Below are 13,304 nucleotides of genomic sequence, written 5' to 3'. Positions count from 1 at the left end.
TAATATATTTCGATGCTTAGACTTCTTTTCGAGGTTCTATAAATCACTATCTTTTTTGCCTATCACACCTTGTGGTAGTGCTAATACAATCACCATTTATCAAAAAAAAGCTAGTCATATTACCATAATAAGGAGAGCATGCAGGCGTAAAAAATTTGAGGGATCACAAAAGATCCTCAAACACACAAGAATGTTCCCCAGATAACATGCATTTGAAACACCACTCGAAGTGTAACCGAATCGGCCATGTAAAGCAACAAAAAAGTGGAGATTGTAAAGAGAGAGAAGAGAAGAAGATTTGCACATGTTGACCTATATAAATAACCTTATTTGCAAATTCCAAAGTACTCTCTTCTTACACTTGACCTGTAATTTTTTGTTTGCTCTCTTTTTTTCTTCACTAAATTGGCTTGAGCGTCGGAGCAGACAGCCGGTGAATTTCTACCGGCGTTCTTTCTGACCTCTGTTTGCTCCTTGTCCTCAGATGGATTAAGGACAACTCGAACGTAATTTATCAAGACCAAACTATTAAATTTGAAAATAATGATAAATAAATTTATTCTCTTATAAAATGTACTAATCGTTCATATATGTATATAAAATTTTTTTTATTTCAAATCAGGTGAAGTCATTGGTAATAAACATTCCAGGATCTATTCTAGATTTAGGCTATTTTTTATTAGATTTAATAATCGAAAATAAAATATAGAAAGGAAACATTCTCTACTGTTGATATCTGCATATTGCTTATTCATATTAAATACCAGACTGAAAGAGACGATCTTAAAAGGAGTATAATGAAATTCACGAAATTCTTTGATTAGTTCTTTCCAGATAACCGATCCTTTTATTTTCTTTTTTGACTGATTGGGGTAACAAATAATGAATTCTATTATAACAGTTTTTTTTATAAAAAATATAAAAAAAATTATGCCGATTTTTTTAAAATTTATAATTTTCTTGTGTCATTTGTGAGTTTATTTGTTGCAATTAAATCAATTAAATGGATATATTTTATTTTACTTTTTTATAATTAAATATTTTACCCAACAAATAAATGTATTTAACAATACGTTTTACATAAATATTAGACAAGTTGATAAAAATTATAAACAATATATGAGTCAAATGATCATTTTTTGTTTCAAACTAAATTTTCCCAAAACAAAAATTATACTGAATTCTGTTTTTATTGGAGAGATTATAACCATAATTAAGTTGAGGAATTTCTGATATTTTGATTATGGTTACTATTAAATATTAATCCATGTAACGATTATAAAAGAGGAGAAATAATTGGCAAAATGTATAGGAAAAATTAGGCTATTTCCTTTCAAACTTCAAAGTACAAGTCTCCCCTTTCTTCAATCTCCGGTCTAATTTTTCTGAGTCTTTCTTCTCCTTACAAAAAACACAATTTGAACCGAACCGAATAGGACCCATTAGAACCACAAAACTCGAACCATCGGTCCATCACTCCATCCCAACCCGGCCGGTTTATTTATCTCAATAACCGTATAAAACCTATCCTTTCAAAAATCCTCTGAAACCTATCACACGCTTTCAAGTTTCAACAACAACAATCATAACAATGTCCCCCCACTCCTCCCCTTTTCCGTCATGCTTCCGTCCGACCGCCGTCTCTACCTCCAACAACCACCATCCTCCACCGCCTCCGCCGCCACCTCCAACAACTTCCGGCAATCCAAATTTAACAAACTGCCTATACCAAACAGAGCTCGGCTTATTCTCTCTCACTTGGTCTACCACTTTATTCGGCCATTCTCTCGACCTTCATCTCCACCCTCTCGATACCACCGCCGCCACCGCCACGTGTTCTCCATTTTCTCTCTCTAACCTCCCTTCTCTCTCTACTCTCTCGTTCCATCTCCACATCAAACCGTTCATTTTCTGGAAAAAACACGGATCCAAGAAACTTCATATCAACGGTCAAGACGGTCAAACTTCCCCGAGAATCCAAATCTTCTGGGATCTTTCCAAGGCAAAGTTCGGATCCGGATCCGGACCTGAACCTCAATCCGGATTCTACATAGCCGTCGTTGTTGAACGGGAAATAGTCCTGGTCGTCGGCGATTTGATAAAACAAGCGTTCTTGAAGACGAGAACAAGAAAACAAGAGATTAGAAATCAAATATTAGTTCTGAGAAGAGAACATATATACGGCAACAGAGTTTACACTACGAAAGCGGTCATCGGCGGCAAGAACAGAGATATATCCATAGATTGCTCGGTGAACAGTGACGCACGGTTGTGTATCGCCGTCGATAATATTAGAGTTCTTCAGATTAAGCGGTTGAAGTGGAAATTCAGAGGAAATGAAAAAATTGAAGTCGACGGTGTGGTTGTACAGTTTTCTTGGGATGTTTATAACTGGTTTTTTGAAGATGTTAGCAATGGCCATGCAGTGTTCATGTTCAGATTTGAAGAAACTAGTGAAGCCTATGGTGGTGGGGAAGATGATAAAAACGGTGTCGTTTCATGGCAGCAAAATTCTTGTACTAATGGTTTTGGAATGAGTGGGATTGAATGGAGAAAGATGAGGCGGAGCTTTATCGGAACGACAAGAAGTTCTTCTTCGTCGTCGATTTCGATGTCGTCCGCCTCCTCTGGAGGCGGCTCTTCGTCTATAATGGAATGGGCTAGCACGGAGGAGAATGAGCTTAGTTCCTCTAACGGCGTCGCTTTGGTTGTCTACGCTTGGAGAAAATGAAATTGAAGTCATTTAATTTTTGGGTAATTACCTGTTAATTAAGTTTTCATAATATTTTTTGTGATTTAATTTGTGACTAACCCATTTGTTGATGAACATAGAACAATTAGAGAATGAATTATTCATCATGAAAAAGAACTTAAAGAGATAGATATAGATTTTAGTAATAATTGTTTCTCTAACTTTTATACTCAATTATCATATGTGGAATTAAATTATTTGTGTAATCAAGTACTGATTGAAATTTCCGTTGTAATTAATCAAAAGAAAGATTGTTTTCTTGAGTGATAGTTTATTTTGAAGCTTTTGTCTAAATATATTTTTATCAATTTCTTTTATGTCTTTTTCGTAAAATTAATTATTATTCGTCAATTATAAGTAATTGATTCCCGGAGTAAATTATCATCTAGTTAATTTTAGTGATTATATTTATTTTATTTCATTTTAGTTATAAACTTTTAATTTTAGAACAAAATTTTCCTGCAAAGTTGCAGGAAGTCCTACAACTCCTTGATGTGGCTATTGTTGATAGGCTGCTGCATATGTGGCATCAGGTATTTCAAGTTTTAAGGAAAAATTGCAATATTAGTCTCATAGTTTATCAGCCTTTTTAAAATATATCGTATCACTATTTATGTTGAATTCTTTAATCTATATCTATACTATATATAAAAGCACGGATGGGGGGGGGACAGGCAAATTTACTGAATAACCCTTTTCAGTTCATTACTAAATAAAGGTTTTATAGTCATTAACTAATTAGTTATTTAATTAATCACTATTGTAATTAAAGTCCTAATTAGAATAGGTAGCTAAATTATCTCCAATTTAGTTTTTAGTATGTAAAAAATAACTAAATTCTCTCCAAATTAGTAGGAATACCTATCTTTTAGTTTGATTTAACTATAAAATTAAAATACTGTATTTGGTCAACATATTATTATTTAAATTTCTATTTTATTATTTTTAAAGATATTATTAATAAAACTAAATTAATTATTTAATTATGTTCATTATAAAACCAAAAGAAGAATAAATTCAGTAAAAAATTAATAACTAAATATATTATATTTATTTTTACAAAAATTCTTAATTAATTTAATATTAATTATAAATAAAAAATTGATATAATTATAATAAATTTACTAATATGTACATTGAAGAGTTACGTTACGAGCCACGTGCATAGCACGTAATGCGAAACTAGTATATTAAATTTGACTACAAAATTTCTTTAATATTTTCATTATACTATAGATTACATTTTAATTCTTATTTTTTTTCCCATAAAAAAAATTCTTAAATTTTCCTAGATTTAGGAAATTACTTTTTTGCTCAAAAAGGAATTTATATTTATAAATGTGTTATCATTTTCTACTAGGATAGTAATGTTTTATATAAGAAATAATTTAATTTTGTTATTTTCTAAGACCTTGCATTTTTTATTTTTCTAATTGATAAATTAACTTAGCTATATTTCGGCTAAATAATTAAATCAAATAAATTTAATACATAAATTATGATGATATAAATTAAATGAAATAAAAATATAATTAGAATAGTTAATTAACTTTCAAAATATTTTTAAGTTTTGTTCATTGAAATTTCATAAAATTACATTAAGATTACAAAAGATAAAATTAAAATTATTAAAATATAATATAATCAAAATTGAATTATTAATGTATAAGATAAATTATTAATTTAATTTTTCATTTGTGGTAAAGTGTTAATAAAAATATACCATTTTTAAAAAGTTATATAAAAAGATACTCTTTGTTAGACAGAATTGAATTAAAATAAAATCTATAAAAAAATATAAGGATCAAAGTTGAATTTTTTTACTAAGTCGTATACACTCAAGTGGTACAGCTATAGCCAATGGATGGCTGACACACTTAGAATAGTAGGACTTCCTACAACCATAGTTTGTAGGAAATTTTTATTCTTAATTTTATATCAACGCCAGGTTTTCAAATAAAATATATATAAGAGATTTATTTTATTTAAAAATGCATCTGGTAGTTGATTTTAATGATTTTTGCTTAAAACTCTATATATACATAAATTAATAAAAATATGAAGAAAAAAAATTGTTATATATACATTTTAGCTTAGAAATCGGTCGTTAAAGTAAAAATAAAATTTAATTATTAAAATAAAATAAGGTGGTTAAACTCTTTTTATTAGATTCTAATATGGGTTATATCATATATGGCTAGAATTAGAATTCCAAATCTATAATTAAGATATTTATAATTTTTAAGGAGTTGTATAACAAACTATGTCTTTTTCTCTAAAACTTCTTTATGGTTATATGGTATGAGTTGTTTGATTATGATTGGAAGAATAGTTTATTAGTGAGGAAATTTCCAATTCTTGAACCAAGAAGTAGACGACAACGTGCATGTGAGGTGGGTCAGTTTGTTGTTGGAACAAGTAAAATAAATTCTAAACTATACTAATTTCGTACAATTATAAACACAAAGTAGTTGTACCAGTCTAATTGGTGAATATTCAAAGTATAATTAGATCATACAAAAACAAACGAAATTTTCCAAATAAGAGAACACAAATGTTGATTTTAGTACCTTATGGACCAAAAGAGGTTTTCTTGAGAAATTAAAATTATGGTTAGTAAAAAAACAAAAACAGAATTATTAATTTCTTGACCTAAAATTTGACCAAATGACTGTGTCTTCTTCCCCTGAAATGTTTGTGGAGGAACAGTATCTCTCGTGAATCTTTTGCTAAGATAACACTTGACAACTACTAAATTTGGCTTTCAATTAATATGCTTCTAAATTGCACCAACTTTTGTTATTGCAAAAAGTTGCAATTCATCGTATAAAAATATACTGCTAAATAAAAATCATAATAAATATATTAATAGTATTATAACATTGATATCGACCGTTGAAGTTATAATATCAATCGTTGTGACCGGTTCATAACCGTATTGGTATGTGTAGCGGAATCGAAACAATTCGGTAGGATTTAATAATAGATTTGATCAACAAAATATAGTAAAATAAATAAATAACACAAGAGATTTATGTGATTCAGCATTAAAGCGTACATCCACGTGCGAAACAATTGAGTCATCCATTAATCATCAAAAAGAGTACAAAATTGGTGCAGAATCACCAAATAGAGAATATCTCTAATAAAAATGCTTTAAAAAAATGCACGAAGTATTTAACTCTCTATGAAAAGTAGTCTAAAAGGATTAGGATTAGCTTATATTACTCACATCACACACACTCTCTTTTCCTCTTATTCACATCAATTTAATTTTACATTGTGTGTTTGGTTTTTTAGTATTAGGCATTCTAAAAGATGAACGAATTAATGTATTTATAGTGAATAAATAATTCATATGATTTTAGAAGTATTAGTATACTTACTAATTAGTCAATAATAACAAAATTATCTTTCATCAAAATACTACACAATAGAGTTCTAATACAATTAGATTTTACGCATTATTCCAATAATAGCATATAATAGACTTGTGAATGACGTATAATAAATATAAGGCTTAATTTTATTTAATAGCACAACCTTTCGCGTAATTTTCAATTTAAGCCCAACCTTTAAAAGTTGTCAAGCGCTGGCCCAACCTTTCCATTCTTTTTATTTATTAGCACAGGTCGTATTTCCGGTGATTGAAATCCTACGCGTCACGCCGGGTGTCCAACTCATTTGCCAGCGTGTCTTACCCAAACGACGCCGTTTCTTTGAAGAACCATTTTTTACCCAAAACGCAGTCGTTTTGGTCAGAACGGTCGCGTTTATAACTAATTTTGAAACGCTGCCGTTTTTTCCCCTTCTTAAAATACCCAACATCTTAAAACCCCAAATTAAAACCTATTCGTTCTGAAAACCTAATTCCCAAATCTTCTCTAATTTCTTCTAACTTCCTTATTCTTCCAACTAAAAACCCTAATTTATCTTGTTCGAGTTTTTCCTCACATTGTTTGATGACGATCCATGAGTTAGCAAGCAGTGCAAGCAGTGGGATTTACTCTGAAGCTACTAGTTCGGAGTTCAATTCCATTCCTCATAAGCGTTGCCTCCATGACCTAGTTGCTTCCGTCTATACGGCATACACGAAAGGGAACCCTGGAAGGAGATTTTACCGGTGCAAGCTTAGAGAGGTGAGTTATTGTTCTCTGATTTCATTGTTCTTCTTTAGGGTTGTGATGTTAGTCTGATTTCATTGTTCTTATTTAGGCTAGGGTTGTGAAATTAGGGTTAATCGAGGGTATTGATGTTAGCTGTTCTAATTGCTTTGTATCTGTCTGTTGTTTGTTATGTGAAGTATGACGACTGCAAATTCTTTGAATGGATCGACCCAGAGGTAACTGGTCGTGAAAAAAAGGTTATAAACAAGATATTTGAAAAGAGGGATGAACTAGAAGAGGCATTGAAGTTAAAAACAGAGACAGAGGCCAAATTGAGATGTGAAGTGCATAGCAGTGGACTTAGGTTGACAGCTTGTCGAGGCCTTATAGGTGTGCTGAACCAAAGAGTGGAAGATGTTGATCGTAAGAACCTTGAGTTGCAACAAACTGTTCATGAAATGGCTGAGATGAACTCTAGAGTTGGAAAGCAAGCAGATAAGCTTGGAGGGATCAAGTCTAAACTACTGACTGAGAAGAAGACTCTGCAGAAAAGAAATGAAGTGTTGGTGATGATTATTTGGTTCATGTCTATTCTGATTGTGATTGTTTGTGCAGTGGCCATCAATCTTTGTCAGTAATGTGCATGGTTGGGCAGTTTGTTTATGCCATTTTATGTTAGTTTATGGTAGTATGTAGTATGCAGTATGTAGTTTATGTTATGCAGTTTATGTTAGTCTATGTTATGTAAGAACAAAGTGCCAATATGAATGAAGAAGTAGTTGTTTCTATAAACTGACTTTTATGTGCATTTACTGATGATAGAATGGACACAATATCTTGTTTATGGAGCAGTATAATATGGGTTACATGCTATTCTTGCATAAACTGTTTAACACAGTATAATGTTACATGCTGCCATAGCAAAAAAACTACATATCAGTTTTAAACAAACCTGCATAACAGGTGCAACTAACCTAACCCAAAAGAGGCAGCAAGTGCAAAAAGCTTACATAGCATGTGCAAAAAATTAGCAAACTGCAAATAACTGTCATAGCAGTTACAAATAGCCTGCTTAGCAGTTTCAAAAAACCTATATATTTCCAGCCAACTAGACACAAAACAACTAAAACCTCTAAGGTTTAGTTACACTAGCTTGAGAACTGTTAATGCAATTGTTCGAGCCAGATACGTTTCCACTATTTCCAGCTTGAGTCATAGTGCTCCTTGGAACTCCAATACTTCCTCCAAATCCTCTAGCCCCTCCATATCCTCTACCACGTCCAGTGCCTCCATTGGGTGGCTGTACATAACATGACAATGTTATCTACATATGACATGACATTTATAAATTAACCAATTAAATCACTGAAAAACAATACATACTCTCATGTAGATGTTCCCTCCAGGTTCTGAAAATAGTCTAGTAAACCCACCATGTGTTGGACCTGTGTTCACCATTCTTGGTTGTTGATATGGTCTGTTTGCAGGTGGAGCTGTGCTTGTGGCAGTAACTACATGAGGGCTTGTGAACTTTGGAGTAGCTGGTGTTGTCGTTGCACTTCGAGTTCTAGGTCTGCCTCTTTTGGCATTACCTGTAGTTGAGGCAGTATTCTTTTGTTTGCCACCAGGAGCTTGAGTTGCATTTCTGCCTCTTTTGGGATTAGAAGAACTTGAAGCCACAGCAGGTTGTGTTTCTGGATTCTTTCGAGGTCTGCCTCTTTTAGCCTATTAGAAATCATCATTCAAATACAAATAAGAATGCATCAGAAACTACAATATAACATAACATGCAACTAAAAAACATAGTTGAGTGTACTCACCGGTGGCTTATGAAGCCTTGTAGCTGCAGTGTTATATTTGGCAAGACACGTTCGTTTGTTGTGGCCAACTTGATTGCATATCGTGCATGTCATTTGAATTCCATGCTTGGTCATTCTGTCTCGTTCTAGCTCTTCAGGTGCCCTTCTTCTTTTTTTCTTTGGCCTTCCGGGCATCTTCTTGAATGGAGGGGGTAAAATGTTATTACCAGTTGCTTCAGGCCACATCCTTCTCCCATTTAGTGGTTGCAGTGCATACCGGTAGGTCTCAATGTACAGTCCCACACTATAACAATTGTGCACAAAGTCTACACAGTCTTCGTTCTTCCAGTGTATAGCCGCACATGCATGTGTGCAAGGTACTCCTGATATCTGCCAACCCCTACAGGTGCATGTTGCATTCTTCAGGTCCACCACAAATCCATCCTCACCTATGCTTACTTGAAAGGTGTCACCCACTGCTGGCTTAACAGAACATAGCCTACTATAGTACTTAATCTCTTCAAGCTTCTTTCTAATCCTAGGCCAAATTTTATCAGTAACCCCACACATAGCTGTCAGTTTGGTATGCATTCTCTCCATCAGATTCACCCTAATTTCCTCTAGCATATCTACAATATGCTTAGCCCTTGCTTTAACAATATATCCATTAAAAGTTTCACAAATATTGTTATCAATCATATCATTTTTACAGTTCTCATTAACAAAAGCCTTACAGAATTTGGTGGGATCCCTCGCGTTAAAATCCAAAAAGGCTGCCTCATTTGCCTCCATCAACACTTTTAGGGCTAACTTTAAACCAGCCTCATAAGTTTGTCTAGCAGCAGCCCAAAATAGTTTCTTTAATGCTTGCCCCTTGAATTCCTTTTTCCAGTTGCAGTAAACGTGTCTAGCACAGTTTCTGTGTTGGGCAAAGGGTGTCAAACTTGCTATGGCATTGCAAAGACCCTGTAAATAACACAAATGACAATAAAATTCATTACAATAATAACATGTACATACATAAATCAAAGCAGGTACAATCAAGTAAAAAACAAAATACAAAAGTGAATTGTACCTTTTGTTGGTCACTTATAAAAGTCCAGCCTAGACCATCCCCCACATTTAGCTCCTCAAATACAATGTTCATAAACCAAGTCCAAAAGTGTTCATTCTCACTTTGGACCACTGCCCAAAATACTGGATACATTTGGTCATTCCCGTCCTTTGCAACTGCAGATAATAGAGCCCCACCCAATTCTGTTTTCAAGAAACATCCATCAAAACCTAGCATTGGTCTGCATCCTTTCTTAAACCCTTCCCTCAAAGCACTAAATCCAACAAAAAAACCCTCAAATGTACCATCAACTTCGTTGACAAGGAAATCAAACCTCCCTGAACTATCTACCCTCATTAGCTCAGCCTTATACGGCCTTAACATGGCATAATGATCAATAACTGACCCCCTTAGCATTGTTGCTGCCATTGTCCTAGTCCTATAACACTTAGATTTTCCAGCCTCAACAGCATACCTCTCCATCAGGTCTCCTGCTAATTCCTTCACATTCCAGGTAGGATTTCTCCTAAATTTTGAAATGAACTCTTTGGCAATCCATGCAGATGTAGCTGCTCTATTCCTTGTAACTCTACTGCAAGTGTGCTTCGGCTGCAACCTCCTTATTGCGAAAGTGTTTTCCCTTGTTACCAAGCTAGCATACAATCTCCACCTACAACCATTTTGGCAAACAGCCTCAAACTTGTTGTAATTTCTCCTAACTATTCTCACATTACGCCCAGTGCAAATTCCCCACTTCTGAACAACTTCCTTTAATTGTTGTGTGTCCTCAAATCTCATTCCAACTACAAACTCCAATGTCTTATGATCACAATCTGGGTTATACATAACCCTCCTACCCCTTTCCATTTTTTCTACCTCATCCATCTCCTCTTCCTCAGATGTGCACAGAGAGTTAACATCACAATTGCTGTCTTCATAATCAGAAGAAAGACCACCTTCCTGATCTGCATGTTCAGATGGTATCTTCACTTTAGGATGTCTCTGTCTTGTCTCATTCATACCAGACCATTCACCCATATCAGTGGATGCAACAGGCCTTTTATACTGGTGGAGTAACTTCCTAGACATTACATACTCTTCGTCATCTGACATCTCATCATCTTCTAATCCATCATCTGTATCAGACCCTTCCATAGGATAATAGTCTGCATCTTCCTCTGATTGTGACTCTTCTAAACCACCTGCAATATCTTCCAAACCACCAACAACTTCTTCTAAACCACCTAAACCTTCTTCTAAACCACCCAAACCCTCTTCTAAACCAGCCAAAACTTCATCATCTATGTTACCAGTTCTTACTGCCTCAGCTACAGAAGACTGTCCTTCATTTTCTCCTACATTTTCTGACATCATAACAGGGCCAATATCTTTCTCTAGGTTATATAAGGAAGCTGCCTCAACTACTGAAGGAATTGGATCAACCACATTATCATTAAACTGCATACTAGAAGTGGAAGCATCCCCAATACTACTTACACTTGGAATTTCAGGAGTAGACACCTTTTCTCCTTCAACATAGACATCAATTTGAGAAGTTCCATCCAATACATACTTAACCATATCCAAAACAGATTGATCACAATCTAAGAGTCTTAACCCATCCTTCAACGACATTCCAGGGACTCTATAACTGAGTTTACAATTTTTATACCCTAAACTCTTTGCAAATAAGCATATACATGAAAATTGTATTCTATCTGGACAGTAGCCCAAATCTTCTATTACTTTCCCACCCATATAAATCATCTCACCACCAAATGTATAAAACTTCCCACCATAATTATAACAAATATCAAACCCACTGTCATAAATTTTTTGCTGTAACAAAAACAAACGGCAAAATGCAATAAGAAAAACACTCAATTCCACACTCAAGAAGTATTTACTACTGACAACGCAAAAAAAAAACAAAGTAAATCGCGAAATGGAAAAGAAAAAATAACGCACCTCAGTTAACGATGGAGTTTTATGCCATTTCTGAACAACGACACACTTCTCCTTCCCCTTCTTTTTCTTAGTCATAGGGTTTCCGGTGTTAATTAAGGGTTTTTCAAAATTTAGGGTTTATAAATTAAGGCAATGGCAGAAGATGAAATGGAAGGGATAAAGAAGTTGGGAAATTAGATTTTGAAATCGAAGAAATTTTAATTAGGTTTTAATTTGGGGTTTTAAGATGTTGGGTATTTTAAGAAGGGGAAAAAAACGGCAGCGTTTCAAAATTAGTTATAAACGCGACCGTTCTGACCAAAACGACTGCGTTTTGGGTAAAAAATGGTTCTTCAAAGAAACGGCGTCGTTTGGGTAAGACACGCTGGCAAATGAGTTGGACACCCGGCGTGCCACGTAGGATTTCAATCACCGGAATTACGACCTGTGCTAATAAATAAAAAGAATGGAAAGGTTGGGCCAGCGCTTGACAACTTTTAAAGGTTGGGCTTAAATTGAAAATTACGCGAAAGGTTGTGCTATTAAATAAAATTAAGCCTAAATATAAATATATTAATTAATAGTTAGGATTAAAATTTAAAATTATATTGTATATATTAAATGAGTATACTTGAATTAGAAATAATAGATTAATTTATTAGCCCATTTAATTCATATGTTTTTTTTATCATGGTTGTCAAATGCAAATCGGACTGGCCGGTTCGCCCAAAAAAGGTCAGACCAACGGTCCGGGTGGTAAAAATTGAATGGATGTGCACAACACCATCAAGCTATTTTGAATCTTATGCCCATATCTCTTATTATCTAATTTATATAATAACTAATAGTTGTGAATTCTACATATATTTATATTTTTATAATCCCAATTTAATTTAATTGAATTCCAGTTGAACCTTTATTCCTTAACCTGCTAATGTTATTGGTTTTATGACTGAGCCGGGTTTGACAATTTTATTTTTTTATGTAATTGGAGAATAGAAAATGCTCGTGGGAGGAATTGTGCCCACAACTTAACATAATATTGTTTAATGTTTATATCATCTGAATTATAACTCATTGGTTATTTAATTCATATGTTTAAATATGTTAATTGCATTTTAGTTGTATTTAACTTTTTTAATGCATTATTTTTCGTATTATATATTGTTGATCCGTTTATGATTCTAAACTATATAAACGTAATTCAAATTTGCTTATTTTCGTACAATATAGTGTAAATTGATCGAACCATACTTAATACGTGAACAAAAGAGATATTGGCACTAATTTAATATTTTTAAGCATAATATTCTTATTTATCCATTACTATGTCTTATTTCTCAAATATACTATAATTTTAAAATTGTGTCAGTTTGATCCATTATCTCTTCGAGTGTTGTTGAATATACATACAGTTTGTTTGGAGATGACATTGCATAATATTGTGCCAATGTAAATAGAACTTATTTTATTTATTATATACAACATCGTGCCAAGTCAGTTATATATTTGATAACGCTGTAAAACCAAATTGATAAGTTTTTAAACTCATAGTATATTTCACAAAATCAAGGTATAACTAAAAAATGCTTAAAAGGTAAGTGTTTTTAAAACAAAACCATCCTTTGCAAAAACTCAAAACCGAA

At 33.3% G+C, this 13,304-nt stretch overlaps 1 protein-coding gene across 2 annotated transcripts; it reads left to right on the top strand.

Moving 5' to 3' along the window:
- Positions 1-1,532: 1,532 nt before the first annotated feature.
- Positions 1,533-12,774, top strand: LOC126669303 (uncharacterized). Of its 2 annotated transcripts, none has more exons than XM_050362745.2 (4): positions 1,533-2,754; positions 3,226-3,285; positions 6,379-6,891; positions 7,056-12,774. In XM_050362745.2, exon 1 carries the CDS (start codon positions 1,592-1,594, stop codon positions 2,729-2,731), a length of 1,140 nt encoding a protein of 379 aa, XP_050218702.1. In that variant the 5' UTR covers positions 1,533-1,591; the 3' UTR covers positions 2,732-2,754; positions 3,226-3,285; positions 6,379-6,891; positions 7,056-12,774. The 2 variants fall into 2 exon arrangements, with proteins under 2 accessions (XP_050218702.1, XP_050218701.1); XM_050362744.2 differs by having other exon boundaries at positions 3,220-3,285.
- Positions 12,775-13,304: the final 530 nt, after the last annotated feature.

The sequence above is a fragment of the Mercurialis annua genome, linkage group LG2 (genome assembly GCF_937616625.2).
Source record: "Mercurialis annua linkage group LG2, ddMerAnnu1.2, whole genome shotgun sequence".
Taxonomy (NCBI): domain Eukaryota; kingdom Viridiplantae; phylum Streptophyta; class Magnoliopsida; order Malpighiales; family Euphorbiaceae; genus Mercurialis; species Mercurialis annua.
Note: the sequence above shows the minus strand (reverse complement) of the source record. Positions and strands in the feature narration are given on the sequence as shown.